Raw genomic sequence first — 24,471 nt, 5'->3', positions numbered from 1 at the left:
AATAACAGCATTGATTTGTTTTCACTCGCTCATAAAGTGCATCGTAGGGGCTTGGTTTTACCATGACCGAATGGTAACTGGACATTTTCCGTTGAGATCACCTTTCTCGGTCAAGCTAAAAGGCTAATGAGAACAATTACATCAGAATGATCGGCTGTTCTGATTGCTCTGGAATGTCCTCTTTCCTGGGGAAGCAGGTATGATGAGAGAGGGAGGAAGAGGGAAGGAGCAACCTTGGTTTGGACAGTTATGCTTGACATCAAGCAGAACTTATAAAGGCAACTACCATCATCCTCAGCCTTCACAGCATCCTGTCCTATGCAGTTTCATGACAACATTTTTCTGTTCATCTCAGGACCATTTTCTGTATCTCAGTCATTGTACCCTACACTGATAGGTTGGCCAATGGGCAAATCCATTGGTGGGCTCAGAGCTGGAGTCTACTTGTTTGCATCCCTCAAAGGCGAGGGCAGAAGAGTTCTGGTGTGGGTCATCTCTACTGGAACCTGCTTTATCTCTGCAATGCTCAGCATTGCAAAAGTTCCCAATGGGGGTGGGAAAACTCCATTCTGGGGGTGGCAGGAACAGGAGAAGGGCAGTTGTTGGGTGATGCTGCAAAAACCAACGGCACTTTTAACAGAAATGGTACGAGTGGTAGAGATGGAGCTGTGAGCATGACCACCTCACCCCAAAAAAGAGCCGAGCACGAAAGAGAGGAGTTGCAAGGAAATCCCATGTGCATCAAACAGTTATTCCTCTTAATTTTAAGTAGTGTGATTAGTTGTTAACAATTATGTGAACACCTGATGCTGGTCAATACACGTCAATACAAATGATTATCAAGATCAACGCCCCTCCAGCCCCCCCACATCTGATGTTTCTACAAGAAAGAGGTACTTCTTCACCTACTGAGAACAGGAATGATTTCTTATTACGCAAAGTTCACAATGAACAAATTGGACCGAAACCTTAGGAACTTCTGCTGGCCACTGAAAGAACCTGGTCAAAAAGACCCAACCTGCTGGCTACTTCTCACCAATCTTCCATTGGAAAAGACCAATGTTCTGCTTGCTTCTGCTGCTGTCAATCCCAGCTAGGTCCCACAAAGCCCAGAAACAGTGCGAGTCTAAGTGAGGCCCTGGCCATGCATCCTCCAGCAGAAGCTCTTTGCAAATATTTGCAGAGGTGCAACGGCAGCATGAGGCAGGGACGGGGGTCTGGAGGACACACACTGACCTCTGCCAGCCGAAGCTTTTGTGCTCTGCAAAGCCCGTGGCAACTCCTCTGAAAAGCACAAGAATTACACCAGTGGCTTCTATGACCATCAGCATTTCTGGGGATTTGTGGCACTACTGGAGGGGCTTTGGCTCTGGGTTCAGTGCCAGCACGCTGAAAGCAGTGGCCAGTCCCCTGCTGCGTTGCTTGCAGCTTTGTGCTCTCCATCCCCTGTCACCACTGATGCATGCAGGAAATCCAAGAAAATGCCATTTCTGTCACACCGAGGTGTACCCAGAGCCAGTAAGTCAGAGCTACATTTCATTCAAAGTACAAAACAAGCGATGGGTCGCCCAGAGACACCAACACTGCCCTCTGGGTCCGGCTGTATAAAAACATCCCAAAAGTGTTCACGATGCTTCAAAAATGGCCGAACCTGACTGTGCCGGGAGGTGTGACACTGCAGGGACCCGGCTGCCGTCACAGCAACTGGGGGAGGGGACAATGAGCAGGGAAAGGTGTCCACATGTATAGATGACTTCGATATATCTCTATATAAATATATATATTCACTTCTCTGTGTACGCTGATTCAACGTTGTGCCGACTGCCCGTTGCCAGAGGTTTTGAAAAAAGGAAACGAAGAACGGAGATCGGCCACTTTCAAAAGGCAGCAGACGAGCTCAAGCGTCCGCAGCTTTCCCCACCCCGCACCCCCGCAGGTTTCGCGCACGCGGCCCTGAGAACGAAGCCCCACGCACAGCCCCGGGGCTCCGCACTCAGCGGAGCGGCGCGGATCCGTGGCGGCGGCGGAGCGGTGCGCCGTGCCCCCCCCGGCCCGAAGCTGCCGAGGGACGCCCGGTCACGGCTCCGCGCCGCCGCCGCGCGATGCGGCATTGCGCGCGGGCACCGCAGCGCCGTCGGGAGCGGCCGGAGCTGTGCGGAGGCGGTGCGGGCAGCCCTGCGGGGTCCCAGACAGCCCGGATCCCTTCGGGGTGCGATACTCCCCGTGTACGGGGAAAGGGCAGCCCCTCCCTGCAGCCCACCTTTTTTTGGGGCGGGGGCGGGGGAAGGAGTGGACGATTCCCCAGTCAGCACCCCTATGAAACGAACGGCCGCTCCCTAAAGTTCTTTTGTCCCACCCCGCCCAATCTGCCCCACTCCCCCGGCTCCCTGTGCTTCTCCGGAGTCGCCCCCGTTATTGCATAGCAGAGCATCACCTGACCGTGGGCCCCCGTCCCGAGACCCCGTACTCGGGGTCAGCCTCTCTTACACCGGGATGGGACAATCGCAGTGCCTGACCTCCCGTCCTTTCCTTCTCCCACTCCCCCCCCCCCCCCCCCCCTTTTTTTTTTTTTGGCGTTTTGTGTTTTTAAATAAAAAATAAAATGTGTACGAAAATAACATTTCTAAGGAAACCATCGGCATTCCTTTCTCTCTCTTTCTCCTCCCCCCAAGTCCCCCCACCCCCTTATTTTTTCTATTTTTTTCCCTATTTTCCCCTTTGCCCATTGGCTCTCCCGGGGCGGGGGGATCCTCCAGGTGGAAAACGAGGACGGCGGAGGGGAGAGGAGCGCGGGGAGGTGGACGAGGAAGAGGAGAGAGGAGGAGGCTCTCACACGTCGCTGGATGTCCGCGGGCGGGAGGAGAGCGCGGGGCCGCAACCGCAGCACGCCAACCAAAGCGACTTCTGGATGTCGGGGTTGCGGAAGGCGTAGATGATGGGGTTGATGAGGGAGTTGCAGGCGGCGGGCAGCGCCAGGGAGTAGGTGTACACGGCGGGGTAGCTGGAGTCGGCCACCAGCGAGTAGATGGCGAAGGGGATCCAGCAGAGAGCGAAGGTGCCGAGGATGAGGGACAGCGTGGAGAGCCCTTTGCGGGTGGAGGTGGCCTGCGCCGTGGCGATGAACTGGTGCTGCACGGCGATCTGCTGCGCGTGCCGGAAGGCGATCTTGCAGATCTGCAGGTAGAGCTGCATCATGAGGGCGAAGAGCAGCAGGAAGGTGACGGCCAGCACGGCCGCGTTGTCCTTGGTGACGGGCCGCAGCACGCTGCAGGCGCTCTGGTCCCGCAGGCAATGCCAGCCCAGCGGAGGCAGCAGCCCCACGCCCAGGCACAGCAGCCACATCAGCAGCACCGCGCCGCACGTGAAGCCCAGCGTGCGCTCGCTGTGGTACGTCAGCGCGTTGTACAGCGACAGGTAGCGGTCCACCGTGATGGCCAGCAGGCTGCACACCGAAGCCGAGAAGGCGGCCAGCAGCAGCCCCGCCGCCCCCAGCTCCGCAGCCTCGCTGGGCGGCCGCAGCAGGTAGCGCACGGCGAAGTTGCCCACCAGCCCCAGTCCGGCCAGCAGGTCGGCCAGCGCCAGGCTGCCGATCAGCACGAAGCTGGGCGCCCGCAGGCTGGGCGTATAGAACAGCACCGCCAGCACCAGCGCGTTCTCTCCGGCCACCGCCGTCCCTGTGGCGCACAGAGCGATGTCCCAAGGGCTGACCGCCGCCGCCGGGCCCCCGCCTCCCGGGGCCGCCGTGCCCGCGGGGCCCCCCCCCCTCCTCCGCCGCCGCCGAGGGCCGGGCGCTGGGGGCCGAGGCGTTGCCGAGAGCCGGGAGCCGCTGCTGCTGGGACTGCGGCTGCCAGGGCTCTCCCATGGCGGCGGGGCCGTGCAGCATCGCTGGGGAGAGAGCGAGAGGAGAGCGCTGAGCCAGCGGTGCGGGACGGGGCGCAGAGCCGAACCCTTTCCCCTCCCCCTTCGCCGCAGCCCCTCGGCCCCGCACCCGCCGCCGCCCCGCAGCCCCCCCGCGGCGCGGCCACCTTCTGCCGCCCGTTCCGAGCACAGAACCGCCCCTGCCCCCCCCCGCTCCCCGCAGCCCTCGGGTCGTTATTTTCGGTCGCCCCCGCGGGGATGCGGCGTGGCAACGCCGGGTACGGCCGCCCCAACTTTTCCCTCTCCTCCCCGCACTGCCGCAGGGCGATGCCCGCTGCTCCCCCCTCCCCCCTGCCCGCGCCCCCCGCCCGTACCTCTCTCCGTGCCCGGGGAGCAGCCGCTCGCCCCCGTTTTCAGGTTTTCCCCTCCCGGTGCCCGCAGCCCGCGGTGCTACGCCTCATTCCTCGGCGAACGTCGCCAATAGCGGCGGTGGCGGCTCGCTGGCATCCACCGGCACTTAATATTCCTGCCCCATTGGATCTGCTGATAAATCTCAACTCTGACGTCAAAGTCTTCACTTATATTCATGATCCAGCGCTGTGAATCAGAGCCGCTGTGCTCGGAATAACAACGAGGCCGGGCCGCTCCGCAGAGCACGCGGCGCGGGGGCTCCGCATCCGCCCCCCCCCGACCCCCTCCCCCGGCACAAGGTCGGGGCCGCCGCCGCCGTTTGTGCCGCCGGAGCTTTTGGGGGTGGGGGCTGAGCCGGCGCGGTGCGGTCCGTGCCCCCCCGCAGGGACAGAAATCCCAAAGGCACCGCGGTTGTTCCGGCTCCGTCATTCACAAAGGGATGCGGATCCCCCGAACGCGGACTCCGCTCTCCCGCATGCGGGGGAGTCTCGGAGGCCTCTGCCCCCCAGCCAAGCACTCCATGCCGGTTTCTTAAAGCCCCCGGCCCGCAAACTCAGCTGCAGACCGGACCGGATCCGCGGGGTGCGGGGCGAGGCCGGGGCTGGGGGACTCCGCGGGGAGCACGCGGTGCGGGTCTGGCAGTGGGGAGGGCCGGGTGGGGGGCCTCGAGCAGCCCCGCAGCGGGCAGGAATCTCACCCCAAACCCCGCAGCGCTAGGACGCGGCCTCCTGGTCCCTCTGTCAGCTCCTCCTGCGCTCTCACCTGCAGAGATCACCCCGTGCAGGTGGGTCTCTGGGCAGGCACCAGCCCCGCGGTGTCCTTCGGGTCCTGAGCCAGCCCGAAGCTTCCCTGGGGGCACATCACGTGCGTGGTTCTACTTGGGGACATAGCCTGTGTGCGGTCCTATCCGGGGACACCCCGCAGGCACGGTGTCACATCCCACACGTGGTCCTGCTTAGGAGCGCATCACATGTGCACTCCTAATGCACTCCTACCTGGGGACGCAGCCCTTGTGGCCCTACATGGGGATGCATCGCATACATGGTCCTATGTGGGGACACATCCTGTGCTTACGTACATGGTCCTATCTGGGGACGCCAGCTGTGCTCCCAAGGGAGGATGCAGCCGCCCCAGCCACAGGAGGGCACAATCCATCTGGCGGCACCGCTGGCATCCCAGCAGATGCCATGCAGCCTTTGTGTCCCACGGGCTTTTGCTGTCCCCCGCAGCAGATGAGTTCCCATTGGCAGCGCTGCAGAAGGCTCCTCACCCTATAGTGCTGTCAGTCCCAGGAGATGGGAAAACCCCTCTGCCTTTGGGATGGTGCTTGGTGGCCACCTGCAGCCCCCAGAGCGCTCTGCCTGTGGTACCTGCACAGGGACAGCCATGAACAAGGGGCAAAACTGTTTTCCTAGGAAAAAAAAGCTTTTGCACGATTTTCCTCCTCCTCTTGTTTTGTGCCATCCCATCAGCAACTGCTGCAACTTCAGCACGGTGCACCAAGTGATAGGGAGCTCTGGGGCTGTGCAGGGAGAGAGGCAAACCATTAAGGAAATTAATAGTGATAACAGATGATTAGCACCAACCCAACAAGCGCACGCAGCACAGCAGTGAGGGACGATTTCTCAGTTTTTAAGGGGTCTCCTATGAGCAGAAGGGCTCTGCTCACCAAGGCAGGATGCGGGGATCCCAACCAAATGTGGACCCCCCCAAACCCTGTGGTATTCTTTTGGGGCCAGGCTATAATTAGCAGCAGTTCTCCAGGAGCTGTCGCTCACCGTCACACTGCGTTTTCTTTTCTTAGGAATATGACTAACCTGTGAATGATTAAACGCGCTTGGGGAAAGGGGAGGGGGGAGCGAATACGAAGAGAAAAGAAAGCTTTCAGGATGCTCTGTGCAGCCTCAGAGAGCAGGAGGAGCTCAGGCACCCACAGCGCTGCCTATGAGGATGCTCAGAGCAGGCGCTGGGGGCACTGGGCACTGCTGGACCTCCCCTGGGGCAGCGTTCCTTTGAGCACAGCGGGGTCCTTCAGGCCCACCCCTCCTCCCTCTGGCTCCCAGAGCCGCCTCACTCTAACTGCTGCCCTTTAAGGGGAACACGTGGCTGCCGGGAGCCCAAAGTTGGATCCTGCTGCTGGAGATGGACTATTTCAAGGAGCTTTGATGCTTTGTTGGAAGTATTTTTAGTCGGGAAAAAAAAAAAGGTAGTGCAGTTCACAGCTCTTGCAGGAATTCTCCTGTCCCCTGTTCAGCTGCTCGGAGCACGGTTTGGGCTGCAGAGAGACAGCACCCAGCAAGGCACTGCCCAGGTCCAGCACCTGGCCACATCCAGTCGGGGGCAAATGGGAATTCCCCAAGCTGAGAGTGATGTGGAGCTCTGCTTCCTGCTGTGTATGGAATCAAAACAACTCAGAGAGTCTAAATTACATTTATATTCCCTTTCATTCCATCCGTGACAAGCCGTCCATCCCCGGAGGTGTCCAAGAAATGTGGATATGTGGCACTGAGAGACATGGCTGGTGGGCACATGGGCAGGGCTCGGCAGTTGGACTTAATGACCTAAGAGGTCATTTCCAACCTTAACAGCTCTATGAACCCCACACACCCACAGCGTAGGGATGGGGTTTCTGCTCTGCTCCCGCTGCTCGCTTCTCACAAGCCCTTCACTCCCTCCTGCTCCACACACACTCCATGGTCAGGGTGGGACCCTGTGAATCCGTGTCACCCTGTGCCCCAGTGCCAGCAGGGGTTGGAGCTTCTTCTGCTGTGAACTGGAGAGACCACAAAGAAGTTTGAAGGACTAAGCTGGATTTTTTCCAAACTTGTACTCTTTTTGCTTGGAGAAATATTGTGACTCAAAATCTGAAATGAGCAGTTCAACATCAAAAAGAGAAGGGGAGTGGGGAGTGTTGCCAAGAATAACACCTCCCTGCCACCCCCATAGCTTTGCTGAGGAGGAGCTGAGGGTTCACTGATGCAAAGCTGTAAGCAATGGGGCCTGGAGGAGCAGGGTAGCAGAGCAGCATTTGAGCAATGGCACATTTCACCTTGGGATTTTAATTCCAAGAGCACAGCTCTGTGCTGAGCTGCTCTGACACAGCTGTTCCCTGGTGCAGAACTTCCAGAGGTGGCTTTCCTGTGCATCCCATCCCATCCCATCCCATCCCATCCCATCCCATCCCATCCCATGTTCCCAGGCTGCAGGATGCTCAGCACAACGCAGCCCCTGCTCTCTGCTTTCCAGAGCTGCTGGCTCCTCGCCTTGTTGCAGTACATGCAAGCTGCTTTATGCTGAAGGAAACAAATGCACTAATAGTGTAGTAATTAGGACACTTAATTACTGATAAAGTTACTCAGCTCCTACTGAAGACTGCTTGCTACTTGCCTTTGTGTCAGAGAGAAGCAATGTCTCCAGCCGTGACCTTGCTCTCATCCTGGCCACGCTCCGGTGCTCAGGAGCACCATGAGGTCTGCGCTGGCTGCAGGCTGAAGTCCAGGAGCTCCTCCTTCCCCTGCAGGCCCTGAAGCCTTGGGAATCCCTAAGAAACACCAGCAGGGACTGAGCTCATACACAAATCTCGGTGCAATCCATGCCCCTGCTGCCTACAGCTGGATTCACGTGGAGAGGACACTTCTCAGTAGTGTGGCATCAACAGACTCTGCCCTCAATTAATTAGGGCCAATGTATCTGGAGTAATACCTGTTGGGATCTGATATTTTAAGGCTTTGACTAATCTTGGTACAGACAAAAGGAGACATCAGCCAAGTGGGACCTACAGTGCAGTCTGTCCCTGCACCAGCACTGAGGTGACACCAACCACCAGCACAGCATGGGGCACCCAGGAGTCAGTGCTGCTCCTCACCTCACTGGGGTGCACAGATGGCTTCCTGTGATGCAGAAAGAATTGCACTTGTGTGCCAGGGCAAGCAGGCACTGCTTGCGGGCTGCTGCCTGTTTGTGCAGGAGCTGAATGGTTGGTGCTAGAAGATAAACCTACTGCTGCTACAAACCCAACTCACACAGCTGCTGGCAGTGCAATGCTCACCTGAGACTGGGGCCGTTTGCATCTGCTTTGACACAAGAGCAGTTCCACGTGTGACAGACCTCAAGCACATCCCCTCCAAACACACAAAGACAACTTGGTTAAAGCCAACAGCCAGATGGCAGAAAGGACAGAATTGTCTCCTTCTGCAAAGTGCGTTCTTCTTTTCTTCAGAAGAAAAAAAGAGGATTTAAGTGCTATTCGCTCCAACACTGCTTCACTGTTAATGTTTTGTACTCTGATTTATCACTTGTAGGCATCTGACCTCCTTTTGGGCTGGACTCTGAGCCATCTGATCGAGTTGTACACATCCCTGTTGGTTGCAGAGGAGTCAGAGTGATGGCCTTTAAAGGTCCCTTTCAACCCAAACGATTCTATGATTCGGCCTCTGCTTTCAGGACAGGCAATGCAGGCTGGCTGCAGCGAGGCCTGATGGCACCGGGGGGAGGGATGCAGGAAGGTTAATGAGTGCAACAACAGCAAATGCTAGCAGGACTCTACATATTGCAAATTAATTACGTTTCAGGGGATTGTTTCCTTTTGATGAATGCTGAGGACTACAATGGGAAGGTTTTATTTGTCTCGGGGCTTTTGTTAGTCTATTTTCTTTCTTGTACCAATCAAATACGATTTGTTTTAAACATATCCTAAACAGAGCTGGCATGGTGACTTCAAAAGCTCCTGCCGGTAACTCGAACATGCCAAGCACAAGCACCAATTCACAGACAGTCTCTGCTCCTGAAGTCTTTAGGGCAGAACCTCTCCCCAAGCACACAGCTGGATATGCTGACCTGGAAGCAGAACAGCAAAGCCAGGCACAATTTGTTCTGCTGCTGCTTATCAGTGGTGGCAACAGGCATGGGATGGTTCTGCCTGCACTCCAACGCGATGTTCTGGGGGAGGCCTGCAGCCAGAGGACAAACCCAACTATTCATCAGTGATGGGCAAGAACCAGCGCTCCAGTATCAATCCTGCCTTTACTGCTCAGAGCTGAACTCACATCACTCTCGGGTTTTGGCTGGCTATCCTCAAATAAAACCAATTCTGGGCAAAGCTTTCTAAAGTCACTGGAAATCAAGCTCACATTCACAAGAGTAAAAAAAAAATAGCCCTGTTTATTTATTTCTAATGTGTGACCCAGCAGGACAAGGACCAGACAGAATCCTGAAATGTGCTTTTGCTGAGCAGTGTCACTTTCAAATCTTACCTGCCTCTACTGAACTCTCAGTGCCACAAATTCCCATTCAAAGCAGCAACCTTTAATCAAGTTTTCCCCACGTAGAAGTGAATGACACAGAAAGACCTGTCCTGCGATGAACCGGAGCAGCTCTGAGCATGCAGTACTATTTTTGCTTTGAAAATGTCTCTGCTGCAAATACTATCTGACTGATCTGGAACAAAGTCTTATGGAGTCCAATAGCAAGGGATGGAGGACGGAGAAGGAAAAGAGAAATCAGAGGGAAAGGCAACGGCAGAGTTACTACAGGTGATGAAAAACACAGTAGGAAATAGCAGCAGGATGGCTGTTGGGAGGCGGCTCTGGGTAACCTCTCTTTGGTTTACCAGCACAGCAGTTGTAACCTAAAATGCTGAATTATTCCTTTCTCTTACTTGAAACTGCTTCCACAGAGGTTTCATGCATGAAAACACAGCGGCCAGGATAAGCCAGCCTGCCAGCAGAGAGAGAAGCTAAGGAGAGAGTGACTAAGCAATTACTTTTGTTTCTGCCTTGGGTTGCAATTCAAGGAAAAGCATCTGTGTCATGTGTGTTTGATCATACATGACCTTTATTGGAGACAGGTGGGGTCATTTATTATACAGAAGTAACATCACACTGTTCTCTTCCAATTTAATTCCTTTTAGTTTCCTTATAAATCTGTAGCAAAAGTGCACTTTTAACAGCTTTTAATCTATAGTATATATCTTTCCATATTATCTCTCGATCAAGTATTTGTAAAAATGTACCACCAGATATACAAAATACATGTCTAGTGTACTACACTGATTTTTGTATTTACTGTTTAGATTACTTTAAACTCAGTGCTGTTTTTGTTTTTTTACTGTTTTTTGCAAGACTTACTGATGACAGGCTTCTGGTAGTGCCACCAGGAGGGGACTCACAGCTCGTGTGAGAAGAAGGGGAGAGCACTCTTAGCCAGGAACAATTTTCACACAACAGGACAAGATGATAAGGAGGTTCACTGTTACTGAATATGTACTCCGTAGAGTAAAAAATAATTTAAAAGATGTCCACACTTATCCTCTGAAGAAGGAGATGTGCCATGAGAATGGAACCTGTACTCAGCTGGAATACAACGGTTACGAGTAATTTGCATTCGGAAGGGAAATTAACAATTAATGGTATGATTCTGGTCACGGTAAGGGAAACACAAACATGCACCCGACACAAGACGGTGTTTGTGAGGTGCTGTTTTCCTGAGGACAAGATTTTGGTACATATCTCAGATCCTGTACAAACCACACAATTGCATAAGTTACACATCCTCAGGAACAACAACAGCAGTGGAACACACGATGAGCGGCGGTGCAGGGAACGGCCACACGGACAACAGCTCCTGTGTTATCTACCAAGATGAAGAAACACCCATTTCCACCGGTAGTTCAGAGCCAGCTGCAAGAAGCTTTGGCACAGTAACAGGACTTTCGAAAAATGAAACTCCTTCTCATTTTCAGATATTTCTTACAAACTCCCATAAGTCTTTTCTTTCTTGTTATCCTTGAGATTATAATATATATACACATGTAATGAATAATTACTTAATTTCAGTCTTCAGAAGACTAACAGTTTCCCCTGTTAAGCAAGGCCTATAGAGGTAAGACAATCAGAAGCTTTTTTTGGGGGGGGAGTGGGGATGGGTTATGATTCCCAGCTTGGTACAAACCTTACCAACAGATGAGGAGCACTCAGCAAGGTAATGTCTGGGTTGGTTGGTTTGTTCTCCTTCTTACACGTTCATTGTCTTGAAGACTAAGAACAACTGGATTAGTTTAGTAAATAATGTTTCCCTTGGTTAACCCTTCCCAATTAGCACTATTTCAGAGTATTAGCATAGATTCAAAATGCTAGTTGCATCAGTTTACTACGCATTGAATGAAATGTTGAACAGATCCCTGTTTCAAAAAGAGGGCACTTTTGGTTTATGCAGTAATTCCAAGAAATGCTTTCTACAGCAACTGGTCGCCAGACATTCTTCAAAATGTAACTGATTTGCTGCTCCCCTAAACGTGCAGCAATGTGGATCTGAGTCAAAAGATCTGCTTAGAAACAAAAACCAACATTGGGCTGAATGTGGATAATGTCCCGTGCCTTCAAAGAAGAAACAGAACAGTAAAAATAAAAATAAAATAAAAAAAGAAGCAGTGGTGTTAGTGTTACCTAAAACCAAGATAATGCATGATGGGAATTTACACTGCTGCAGTCAGTTTGTCTGTTTGCTCTTTTTTTTTTTTAAATTACAAACTTGACATTTCCAATATGTCTTAGCTTTGTTCTGCTTCTCAAGTCTGAGTCACCAAAAATATCCAGCAACCAGCTGCTGTGCATATCCTAAAATATGCCTTCAGCTGACACTGAATATTGAAATCATTCTGCTAAAATACAGAAAAATGACGATGATAGAAACCAAGGTGTAGCCTCGGGCCAATGTTAAATGGTAAAAATTCTACAGTGCTACTTTTAAAACTCTTCTTCAGTCCACAAACAAATAAGCAGCCAGGTTTCAAGTAGAGGTAACACAGATTTTGGAAGATAGCACATAAAAAAAAGCCCAGAAAGAAAACTGGAGCAAAAGCTCTTGTTATGGCAGTCAGCACTAATCCTCTGAGAAACAGCAGAGAGAAACCTCTGTTCACCCTGCTGGATCTGTCCTGGTCCTTCAGCAACAACGAGGAACTGCTTCTGCTGTCACAAACGTGTTCCATTTTGACATGTCTTGATCCCTTTTATTTATACACACATCTTTTGTTTTAGTCTCTTGACTGGTAGAAGAGGATATATCCAGATTCTGAGTTCTTGGAGATGTCTGATGTCAGCCCGTAGAACTCTTCAATTGCTTGAGCATCGATTTTCTGGAAATTAATGAGAGGTAAAGTTAGTCTCAGTCAAAACACCACTTTACGTATCTCTTCACAAACAAAGCATTATTTTCCAGTTCTTTTTTTGATGCTGGAAAGCCACAGTGTATGAATACAATGAATTTCTGTATTATTGGATACAACAAAATGAATACAACACAACTTTTTCTCAGCTTACCAACTTATCAATGACTGAAAAGAAGGAAATCAACATGAGATAAGAAACCCCTGAAGTGGTACACTCTTAAGCTGGACTATAAAAAAGGGAACAACAAAACCATATACTTAAAGGTTACACAACATTTTTATTTGCCTTTTCATTTAGGCTGGAGTTACCCTTCCTCACCATAGACTTGTAATGTAAATGAAAAAAAACAATTCCCTGATCAGCAAAGAAAGTCGTTGTGCAGCTGGGAGTACATAAGGCCCTTCTTGAGCAGACTTAACACTCTGCTAAAGCAATTGCAGATTTTTAAATTCTTGTGACTCTCTTACAGGCAACAGAAGTCCTGCAAGTGCTGCTGGCTGACTGTACCATGAAACCTGTGGATCACATCTGCTTTCTGGTCTTAGGAGAGCTTTCCTTCCTTGGGGTTTGCTGCTACAAAGCCTGCTGCAATGCTATCGCAAGACTTGTGCCTCAGGAGAAATAACTGACTTGCTATGTTCATAGAATTCAATGGCCTGCATTTAAATAAAGTTGTGATATACTTTAAAGGGCTTTCAAAGATGCAATTTCTACTGTCTTGAATCAGCTCCTGAGAACGACTGGCTTCATATTACCAAACTTGGTCTGCAGGCAGTGGAGAACAAGTGCACACTGAAGCACTGAAACAAAACACCCCCAGCAATATGGGTTGCTCAGCACTCCACTGTGTTTCAGTGCTTTTGGACTTCATATTCAAAGACGAGGGGCTGCAGTAGCCTGAACTTGTGGAAGGCAAGGTGAGAACAGTCTAAATGTTTGAAGAAACAAACCAAAAGAAAACCAACCAGCAAACAAGGAAACCAGCTTTATTCCTTGAGGACTAAAACAGGGGAAGCAAGGAAGCAGACAGAGTACGAGTGTCTCTGGGTTGAACAAGTCTGCATTGATCATGAAAGGGAGCAGCAGAAACCAACCTGCACTTAGTTTACCTAAGAGAAAGGGACCACGCCATGACTGCATCCAGGAGCCTCCTCAGCTCCACAATCTATTTGGCAGCGTGCTGCCATGCTGCTCACTGAACGGGCTTCTGCACCACCAGCAAACACAAAAGCGTTGGTTTCTTTACATGGCACTGCCAAAAACCCACAAGCTTAGGTCATCCTTTTCCCAGCCTTTCTGAAGCACTGCGCATGAGAAAAACATAGCAAGTTTCCAGAGCATGTATCAGCTGCAAGACTGAGCGCAGAAAGTTCTCCCTTGCATAGTTTTGTTCAACAAAAATATTCGCTGGGGGGAAAAAAAAGAAAAAGAAAAAAAAATGTTTTATCTCCTCTTTGAGGACTTCAGAGCAGCTGAAATCCAGCACAGGACTTTTGCATTTTCACACAGTTTATTAGCATAATACCTACTGCAAACTGCTAGATACGTTTTAATTTTTTAAAAAAGCAAAAGAACATTTTTTCAGTCCTTGTGATATATTTAGCTGACAACTCAAACATGCTCTATTTTCAACTAACTTGTCATGCAATCAAATCTATTTCTACTACTACTCCTTCTAAATGCAACTCCATTAATTTACACAGACTAATTCATCCCACAGGTATTTTTAGTCTATCACGACAAAATCGACTTCTTTTTATAATTCCACTATTCACAGAAAGCAGTGGAAATTAAAGAGGATCATATAGACTTTCTTCTTCGCATCCTTAGTTGGCCACGTGCATTGGGGACCGCAAGGTTTTACCCAGTTGGAGTTTTACAGCAACAACTGGTTGATGATTTCTCAACTACCTTAAGGGCTCTGTAGCCTCACCTGGCTTTAAGACATCTTTTTCTCCATTAGCACAGCTTCAATAGCCTTTGCTCATTTCCAGACACTTCTTTCAGTTCCTCAGACCAAATCTGTCTTGCATATCATTCACAGCATTCAACTGAATCATGCAAGTCTCTGAACAAATATTTAGGAGATGTACAATCATTCTTGCCCTTTTCTGATTTTGGAGAACTCGTGAATGGACCCTTTTCCCACTGTTTCCAATAAATATCATCACTGTGATGTATCACTTAGTCGCCCAATGACAACGTACCAAACTTGTCAGAGATCATTTACTTAGGCTCCTCAATTCATTTTGCTTGGAGCAGGATTTCATTTGGGCTGACCTGCCTCTTGAATTTCATGCCATTCCTTCCACATATGCTGCAGTATCTGTGATTCTCATCTGCCTCCAATTGAATTGAATTGTCCTTCCAACTAAACTCAAACAGATAAATAAATGTGACTTCACCGCTCATGACATTTGGTGGGTAATAAGAATAAACTACTTCCAATTGATCCTTCGGAGCTATTAATTCCTTTCACTTATCAGAAATGCAATAAATCATCTAAATCAGATTAAAGGGGAAAAGGCTCTCTCCTGCCTTCTCTTTCAGTTGCAATATTTGTACACAGGTACAAAGAACCTTGACTTCATCTTCTGGCGCCTGCTGATGAACACCCGCCTTGTTATGCAGCCAGTGCTCACTAAAAATGTTAAGTCTCCAAAGCTTAAAAAAAGTCTGCTTTCATGTTTCGAGAGTCTCTGAAGAGTAGGAGGCTCCTGTGGGAGCTCTGAAAACAGAAACCCCTCCAGGATTCGAACATTAGGGGCATTTCACCACTCCATTTCTGAAGACCACCTCTTAATGTCATACAGCATAATGCATTTCTACGGTGTCACTGTAAGGACGATCACAAGCAGCTTGAAAACAGCACTTGGTCAAGCTTGGAGCACATATTTAAATCTCTTTAGGCAGCAGATGGAACTGACAAAAGTAGTTCCAGCTTTACTTTGCTTTTTCAGTGAATAGCCTACAGTCCTAGTAAGGAACTAATCCTCAAGAGCTGATGACTAATTGGGGAGAGCAAGAACAGATGAGCAAAACTGCAGCTATTTCTTCCAGAAGCCTGTAGCATCAGTCTGCATCACCTCATTCTTCTTGGTTGCTAAATGTCCAGAAATTTAGGTGTCCTCTGTAGAAAGCTTCTACAAAAGGAAAGAGGTGCATCATAAACACAGGGAGCTGAAAGGTAAGCTTCACCTTTACTGTACTTGTAGGAGGTAGGAGCAGGCATGATGGATAATGAAGGGAGACAAACCCAGTAGGAATGCCTGTGCTACACTCTGCAAAGCAGGTCAAGGAGCAGCTCAACAGAACTGCTCAACAGAAAAGCTTCAATGACCTCCAACAGCCTGCATGTAAAACTCACATGCAATGTCTCACGCCCTCCATGGGAACAAAAAGCAAATGCTCAGCATCACAAAAAACAAGCAGCACCTTAAACTGCAGCCAGGGACAGCCTTCCAGCAGGAACAGGAATCAAACTCCCAGCTCTGCAGCTGGGACACATGGAGGGCTACAGGGCCACGTTCCTAATCCTAATCAAGATTATGAAAAATCAACCATGCAAAACACACACAAAAAAAACATCTTTCCAGGAGAAAGAACTACCTTCTAGCTTGCGACAGCTCCTCAAGCTCATTATCCAGTAACAGACAGCATACACTTAAAAGCTCTGTTTGGCACGTCTGTGGAAGTGCCAATGATGTTTGTGGGTAACAGAAATTCTGATCTGACCTAATAGCTAAAATGCAACATAGATGTGACTAATAGAAAACAAATATAAAATAACTAGGTAGTTATTCTACATTGCTTTTAAAATGTCAAGTTTATCTCCTGGATGAAAAAGACAGTGAATATTTGCATTTAAAAATAATAAAGTTAACACTATTTTCAAAACGAGCTGACAGGTACATACTTCTGCCATGACAGAATAAAATGACCCACAGAATATACTAATAGAAGAGAGATAATTATTCATAGTCATAAAAGCTTTACAAATCACCAGGAAGTAAGTCATCCCTGATGCTCGAAGCTACCTACAGAAAGAAAGTACAAGTACACCATCATCACTTCAGCCCAAACAAGGATCTTGCTGTACCTGTTCCAAGACTTAACGTCACACCTCAACCCTGAGCATGAGATCTTAGAAGCAAACAATACACTTCTGTCTTTACACAAAGCAGTTCTATGGCAGTACCTCTGCTATTCAATTTTTATTCAAATTTAATTAATATCAGGTGAAACATACAGACGTGAATATTCAACAGGTATATTAATAAAAAAAATAAGGAAAAACTTGCTTGATCAGACTTTAAGCATCATCACCAGCAGTGCAAACATCTCAGGCCTTACTTCAGCCTCCCCAAAACTATTTTCTTAATGCTTTCTACACCTAGGTTTGTTGGGGGAAAATGTCTACAGAAAAGAAAGGTGATAGTAAGTAATTAAATGCAACTATGGGAAAACAAATTAGCAGTGAGTAAGAACCCAAAATACGAGCACTAAGGTCAAGACCACTGAAGTTTACTTCTGAAGTGTCCAGAATTACTCCATGCACTGGTTTTGCAGAAATCATTTCACAGGTACAAAAGCTAATCCCAGACACAAAAACAGGCCCTTCACAAAGCTGAAGAATGATGCTGTCTACACTTGTTTTCAGTATGTAAAAGCATACCTACCTCTACAATGTCATCATCAAACAGCAACCAAAAGCCATGGCTCTTCACAATGGTGATATAATGGCCGCGATTTGGACCACTGCCACAGAAAGAAAAGAGAAGGATCAAACACTTATCACTCTGCCTATGGAGGCAGGTTTGCTGTTTGCCCACATGACCCCAGCTATTACTGGCAGAGGTGGATCTTCCAACTTTCAGTGTTGTCTACTCGTACCCATAACACTAATCCCTACATCTTCCCAAGTTACTTGAATTAAAATTTCCATCTTTGCCACCTGTCAAATAAAGTTTATTTGTAATACACAATTTTGTAAATATTTCAGATAGCCATTGATATGTTTAAAGAAAACCAAAAGGCAGTTTTTTTGATCACTGTTTTGTCACATTCACCACCACTGGGTATTCTGACCACTCAAAAAGTGCTTACAAGCCTTTGCCTGAAATGCTTAATTTACACAGATGTTTTTGGTTTCCTAGTGTGGCTTAGCAGCTGGCTGATTGCAGATGGGCTTCCTGCAACTGCTACTCAGAGCTTTCAAGGGCAGCTTCCCACCCAATCCAATTCTATTTCCTATATCCTGAATCCTTACCTTGAAGGAAAGGGACAACAAAATGACCTAAATCAAAGGGAGAAGCATCTACAGAGTAAATGAACTGTCCTAAAAGCCTGTCAGATTGGGGTAAGAATCTGCCATCAATCTAAACTCAAACTCTGAAAGAACAATTCAAGGACACAGCAGACAAAAATACTTTTTTTTTTTTCCCAACTTTACTTTTTGCTAAGGATCTACATAAAGCAGTTTTGGCTTCAGCCAAAAGAAAATTGCTGGTTTACCTTCAACACAATACCTGTCACAGAAATAAACTTTTGTTTAGAGTGATTACATGAAAATCAAATCAAAAGGCCAAATATTTAAAACAAGTGGTGAAAATTCCAATATTTCAAAAATATATTGTGTCCTAAGCCTTCAGTAAACTCCTTGAGAATTAAAACCCAAAGAGTTATGGAACACCTTAAAAGTCCAACATAAAACAACAGGTTTAATAAAAAAACAAATTCACTTCATCCATCTAAATATGTTCTAGCAATATAAATAAATGACTATTAATTAGTACTGGTAATTATAGACACAGAAATTAAAAATCTACAGAATATGAGAAACAGGAAGAGATCTTAAAATATTTTTTAAAAAGCACACTTCTACCACAAGATAAATCCCCTAGAATTATAGTTTCACTGTACTAAATCTGTACTGTTTTACTCCTCACAGATGTTTTAAACATTTGTGTGCTGTAGTAACTTATTTAGAACTCACATTTTCAGAAGTTAATCATTTATTTATTCAATTCCACGACTCTGTTTTTTCCTAAAAGTGATTACTTTTTAAGTTCTGTTGTTAAAAGGAGGAAAACACCACAACTATAAAAATTTAACGGAGTAAATTAGAAAGAAAAAAAAAAAAATAATAAATCAGCAGTACACTGTTGATTCCACATGGTGGCACCAGCTTCTAAAAAACACAAACCTTCCAGCCCTGCAAATAGCAACACGGGATCTGTAAATTACTGCTATGTTAATAAGTGTTGTCCAGTACTTGTTAATTTCACTTTAGCTTCCCTGGAAAGCTGGTGGATTCTTGTTGTTTCTTTTACTTTTCTGAAGCTGGCAGAAGTGGTTTGTCTGAACTGCCAGCATATCTGAGAGCTGATAACTAAGCAAGGTTTAGAGCACGTGTTCTGAAAGTAAAATTTAAAACAGTGAAGAAAAAAAAAAAAGTAAAATAACTACATACTTTCAGACAACTGCTTCACCTGCTTCAATACCATTACAAAATGGCGTATGGATGACAGACTCGTTTTAAATGTCAAGACAATACATTTGAAGTTCAGAAGGCACCAAAATGACATACCTGCCACAGTGAACAACTACAGCCACAAGGTCATACATTCTGTCAGGATTTGTAGCATCTCCTGACGTGTTGAAAAGCCGGAGCTCCAAGGGAAAGACGACACGGTAGGAGAGTTTGGTGTATCGATGCAGCTGGTCCATGTATTTGAACCTTTTTAAGTGCAGAGCTAGAATCATGGGCAACTTTTTCACTCTCATTCTGAACCACAGAGATAAGTTAAACAAAGGTATTAGCAGATCATCTAAAATAAAGCTTTATTCTAAACAAGTTTCAGTAACAAAAAGGTCTCTTAAAATACATCTAGAATGTTGACGAAGATTTAAAAACGCTCCTTTTCTCAATATGTATTCTGGTGAGAACAGGCAACATTTCCTCCAAAAGATTAACTACACAACTGACATCTGAATGCAGGACAACTGTCAGTGTCGAAAATATCATTTTTTTCAGCATATCAGTGAGAAGAAATGGATGGAATAAATCCATCTGGGTGCTCTGGCTGCTACCAAGCATGAAGTGTGAAAAGATTTTTGCACACAGTATTCGTGGCGGAGGCAGACTGGATAGCTTTCAGTGGCTTTGAGCTGATTAATGCTAACTGGGGAAAACACAAATGTCTAGAAATACCAGATACAAGCTCTTCTGGGAGGAACACAGAATTAATCTCTCCATTTCTCTCTGATAAGGTTGCCACAAAGTTACCAGATCTCTCCACTCATCCTTTTTCCTTTCCCTACCAAACACAGTTAAACAGTCTTACACTTTCTTTTTATCAGTTTCACAGGGCAGATTTTCTAACAGCTGCCCATTTTAAAAGAGCATTTACTTGAGCCTGAATATTTTAACCTTACCTCTTCTGTGCTTCCTGTTTACTGCGGCACTGCTCACAATAGTACTTATATTCACTGCACAGAGTTTCAGTATTACTAAACCCTCTGAAAACAAAAGTGAAAGAAAAATCAGATAGGCAGGGACATTCAGTCAGAGCAACCATTTAAAACTTACTACTAATAATACGGAAAAACCAAGCACAAATCAAAGGACAAAATTCTTCTTATTCACATCAGTTGTATCTCCCAAACACATCTCAGGTGTATCTGTCCCAGAATTTGGTTGTAGTACCAATGCTCAGCTGGTAAGATCTGAAAGGATGGTCTCAGGTATTAACTTTCCAGGTAGGACTCAAACGAGACAGGTTATAAACAGCAATAAAGCAACTGTGTTCTGATTCCAGAAACAGCCTCTCCGCATTCTATTTGGTGGCAGACATCAAATGTCCAAGCCTATGGTCGTTAGCTACTGACTAGCAAAAGTGGGTTATCTTTTGGCTCCCAGTAATTATAAACCCCTTTTTGGCTATTAAAAAGCCAGCTGCTATACACAACTTGCTGTATCCTAGCAGCTGATAAGCCATGGATTTGGCAGCCAACTCCATGCAGGAAACTGCTATCAGCAAAAAGTAAAAAGTACACCTGATCACTAAAAATAGGACCAGGCAACTAAAATATGCTAATAATATTAAATGAAAACATTCTATGAATCCAAACATACCACATTTAGTTTTGTAAACTGACTATATTAATTAACAAATTAAAATCCCTGTAAAAGAAAGTGAAACCCAATCTTAAATACCACTAAGACATCAGTACACTCCTTTACTACCACTAGCCACTAAGAAACCAGTAGTTCCAATGATAAAGATGCAATACCACAAGCTGAAAGCCTTCAGCTGTTGCACATCAGAACAATAACACCACACTTTCCCCTCTGACCAAAAGCAGGTTACTTTTTTCCATTCATTTACCTCAGACAGTGTGTAATTGATGTATTTTGTTCCACATCAACCGATAGATCCAGAAAGTCCTCATCTTTGCTACTAACCTTGAAAAAAAGAGAAACATTTAATAACAGTTCAGGATCTTGCAGACTTCTTATAACCATTTCTGTAATGATGCCGTGTCCTCAATGCAAACAGACCATTCTGATTTGAGAAAATACATACATACACACATAGTCAGGCTCTCTCTTGAAGTGAATTAAAAGTGAAGAGCTGGGGAAGCTTTAACCATACACTCCACCCTTTGTACTGAGATAAAGCTTTCTTCAGCATTTCAGAGTATAACAGTAAATACTTATAGGAAATGCAGGAACTGTCAGCTGGATTTTCAATTAAATCCCAAGAAGCATTAGTGGTTAGGAAAACCATCCTTCCATCTGTGGCACAGGCACATTTCACTTCAAAATACTTGAGAAAATCATATTTATGCCATTCAGAACTTCTATTCACTGTCTAGACATAATTTTAGATTTAAAATGCCAAGAGAAGGCATTTCAAATTTAATTGCTTCTCTTTTTTTTTTTTTTTCCTCTCCCCATTTGAGTTCTCATTGTTTTGAAATATTAAATCAGATACAGCTCATTGCTAAGCACAAACTCCTGCTCCAAAGGTGGTGAGGTTCTTCTAATTCCAGACTTCCTGGCACTTCTTTTACTCTCAAACAGAATGGCTATGGACCAGCACCATGAAGCATAACCATTACACTCAGTTAATCCCAGAGTTAAATGAATAGTGAGCAATTCTCATGTAAAAACACAACATAAACTATCAATCACTGACACAAGAAATAACGTGAAGACAAAAAAGCAGTTCATATCAGCCAGGTACAGACTGCCTTGATAAAAACAGGGAGGAAGAATAAAAAAACACTACGCTTTTTCTGAGAAACATACCTTAGCGAGTTTTGGTTTGAACATAGAGGTGATACAGCATAAAATAGGCTATGTTCCATATTTTAATAGAGAGAGTGCAATTTCATCTATCCTAATAAATGAAAAAGCGTGCTTAGTATTAGGGAAAATGATCCAGAACTTGTGAAAAATGTAGGAGATTTTGTTTTGTTTTAAACGTACAGCCTCACAGTTAAGACATCTGGTTTCATTGGTTAGTGTTCCTTGGAAGATTTCATGGACCCACGTCAGATCAGTCTTGTCTCCTTCTTCACTTTCAATGCTGCCATTCTGGAGTTTGCCATTCTGCTTCTCCTGCTTTTTCTCTTCTTGTAGCAAGTCAGCAATAGTGTTAAGTAGGTAGTTTAGGAATTCATGTGCATCCTGCTGCATGTAATTATCAAACAATTCTGAAAAGGAAGAGAACATGGAGAATGAAAAACAATACAGATAATTCATAATATCAAACTCCTATGCTTTTAGAGATCAGTGTGTACCCTCTATCCTTCTCTACCTTACTATAGGATCCCACTTAAGGTTACACTTCCAAAAGTTTTTAAGGAACTTTAGAGAACTTTGTTATCCTAGCAATGGAGGTTAGGTTACCCACACCTATTCCCCAGGTTGCAAGAAACTGGTAAATAAGCTGAAAAATAACAGGAAAGAAACTTAGTTTGGGTGTTTCTTAGAACAGATAAAAGCCACGTTTATTTGTCATGTTGTTTTTGCTTTCCTATGGGGAAGAAAATAAAGAAATACTGATGGGCTGCCTTGGGCCATTAGTTCATTAAGTCCAGCATTAAGGGGCAAAAATACTTTACAATTTTATCCTTTCAAGCTCAGAGATGATAAATCAACATACAGAATTTTCCCTCACAAATTGGAACTGGGAAATAATCAGTAGTTCTCCTCGTAACAAATTTATCCCACCACAAAAGTAAGGCAGCAGGCTGAGAGCTCCCACAGACTGACTGCCCAACCCTGTGAGGTGTGTTTAGCTGTTCTACAAACTGTAGCAACCACTTGTGGCAGGCATCTACGGACCACGACACCATCAGGTATACAAGTGGAGTACTGAGACTCGTCTACACCCTCTTCGCTTGGTCTATGCAAGTACAGAAACAAAGATATGTAGGTTAATCCTTTCATGACAGAGCTAATTCTGATATAATCTCTCTTCCTGTGTTACAGAGATGATGAAATTCATACCACAAACTGGAGTTCAAGAGCGTTCCAGAAATCTGCTAGGACCTGACAGTTTGGACTCATTTAAAAAAGAAACTGTATTTACATTTTTATACACTTAGCAATTCAATGCTTCAACCTACATAAAGGCTTCATGCATTCATTTACCGTTTTCTTTCCTCAATCGGGAAATAAATTTCTTGGGTGGGATGACTCCCACCTTCTTCTTTTGGGTAGCAATACTGTTGAAGAGATCAGAGAGGCATGTCAGGAGGCTTTCCTTCTTTCGAGGCTGCACTTTGTATGCCAGAACTTTTTCCCGAAATGGACGACAAAAATAAAGTGCCTGCAAGACTGAGTTGCAGTAGCAGGTATTGCCGAACTGGTTAAAACAGAACAAAAGGAAAACAAACATTTTCATATTAGGTCTGTTAAAAGGTAATAAAAGAGAACGGTTGCTCAACAGGAATGCCACATACTGAAAATGGAAAAGTTGTCTGTCAGGGGTCATTTATTGGGGTAATACTAAGAGACACCGTCTGGGAGACTCACCCTTCCATTACAACTGGAAGCTGCAATAAAATGAAGAAGAAAACAGTCACAGTGATACTAGGCACAAATTTTTTTAATATAAGGAAGGCACTGAAAAAAAGCCAATCGTGGGCTCATTGCAAAATTAACACTTGCAGAGACAACATGTTGTCAATCCTGGATAGGGGAGATTCCTCTCTCACTGATGTGAAGAAGTACCAGTGATACAGTAGAACAGAGGGACAAAGCAAATGGAGAAAGGATAAGACAGCATTGCTGCATCTGAACTGCATAACAGTAACTAGAGCTCAATGCATTCCTATTTTCAATTTGCCTGTGCCACAAACACAGGTTTATAATACGCAGATTACTGTTCAGAGGTAGTTAGCTAAGGTATATGTTAAGTATTTCCTGTTCACAATAAACTATTACAAGAAGTACATGATGCAGGCAAATCCAAAGAGCAGCTGGTTTACATCTGCCATATCTCAAGGCTGTAAGGCTGTGTCACTTTAGAGAAAGGAGGACAGCAGTAATGACTTCCAGAGGCAGCGTTCCACATTGCTTAACAAGGAGAAATGCTCCAACCACTGAGACAGAAGCATATCATCTAGAAGAGATGCAGCATTTTTTGAGTTATTTCTTTGCAACTATATTTTACAATGCTGTCTCTTCATAAAAGTGAAGCAAATATTTTATGTTTGTCAGTCTCCAGATATTCTGGCAGGAAGATTCTGCGGCTCAAGGGGAAAGTATTTGGATAAAAAAAACAAGCATACAAAGTCAACTATGGAATAAATACAACCACTACTATTCACCAGAATTTGGTGTAATCAATGTACCAAAATGATCACAAGTTTGCTGAATGAAACAGAAAACTAACAGCTTTAACTCATCCTGCTCACAAGGTTCCATCATTATACATACATTAATATTAATTTATACCACCCACAAACAACAGAACAGAAGTTAAAACTCTCAATGACAGAAGGAAAACAAAAATAC

At 45.9% G+C, this 24,471-nt stretch overlaps 2 protein-coding genes across 3 annotated transcripts in view; both read right to left on the bottom strand.

Annotated features, from left to right (window-relative positions):
* Nucleotides 1-2,745: 2,745 nt before the first annotated feature.
* Nucleotides 2,746-3,883, bottom strand: LOC122163817 (G-protein coupled receptor 12-like). Its single transcript, XM_042825326.1, is given in 2 exon segments — nt 2,746-3,763; nt 3,765-3,883. Coding segments are annotated over 2 exon segments (1,053 nt in total). The 3' UTR covers nt 2,746-2,829.
* Nucleotides 3,884-10,079: 6,196 nt separating this feature from the next.
* LOC122163595 (ubiquitin carboxyl-terminal hydrolase 12-like) overlaps nt 10,080-24,471 on the bottom strand; it is a 28,061-nt gene continuing 13,669 nt past the window's right edge. The window contains exons 3-9 of one of the 2 annotated variants that reach the window (XM_042824924.1): nt 23,104-23,177; nt 21,934-22,160; nt 20,828-20,904; nt 19,875-19,958; nt 19,027-19,224; nt 17,117-17,195; nt 10,080-12,403 (exon numbers count right to left, since the gene is read on the bottom strand). In XM_042824924.1, coding sequence (XP_042680858.1) covers nt 12,302-12,403; nt 17,117-17,195; nt 19,027-19,224; nt 19,875-19,958; nt 20,828-20,904; nt 21,934-22,160; nt 23,104-23,177 — 841 coding nt within the window. In that variant the 3' untranslated portion in view covers nt 10,080-12,301. Of the gene's footprint in view, nt 12,404-17,116; nt 17,196-19,026; nt 19,225-19,874; nt 19,959-20,827; nt 20,905-21,933; nt 22,161-23,103; nt 23,318-24,471 lie in introns of both variants that reach the window. The other variant, XM_042824923.1, reaches the window with a different exon arrangement.

This window comes from Centrocercus urophasianus, unplaced genomic scaffold (assembly GCF_019232065.1).
Source record: "Centrocercus urophasianus isolate 14NV4802_14NV808 unplaced genomic scaffold, USGS_Curo_1.0 seq_24, whole genome shotgun sequence".
Lineage (NCBI taxonomy): Eukaryota > Metazoa > Chordata > Aves > Galliformes > Phasianidae > Centrocercus > Centrocercus urophasianus.
The sequence above is the reverse complement of the archived record's forward strand: the minus strand, read 5'-3'. Positions and strand labels throughout refer to the sequence as shown.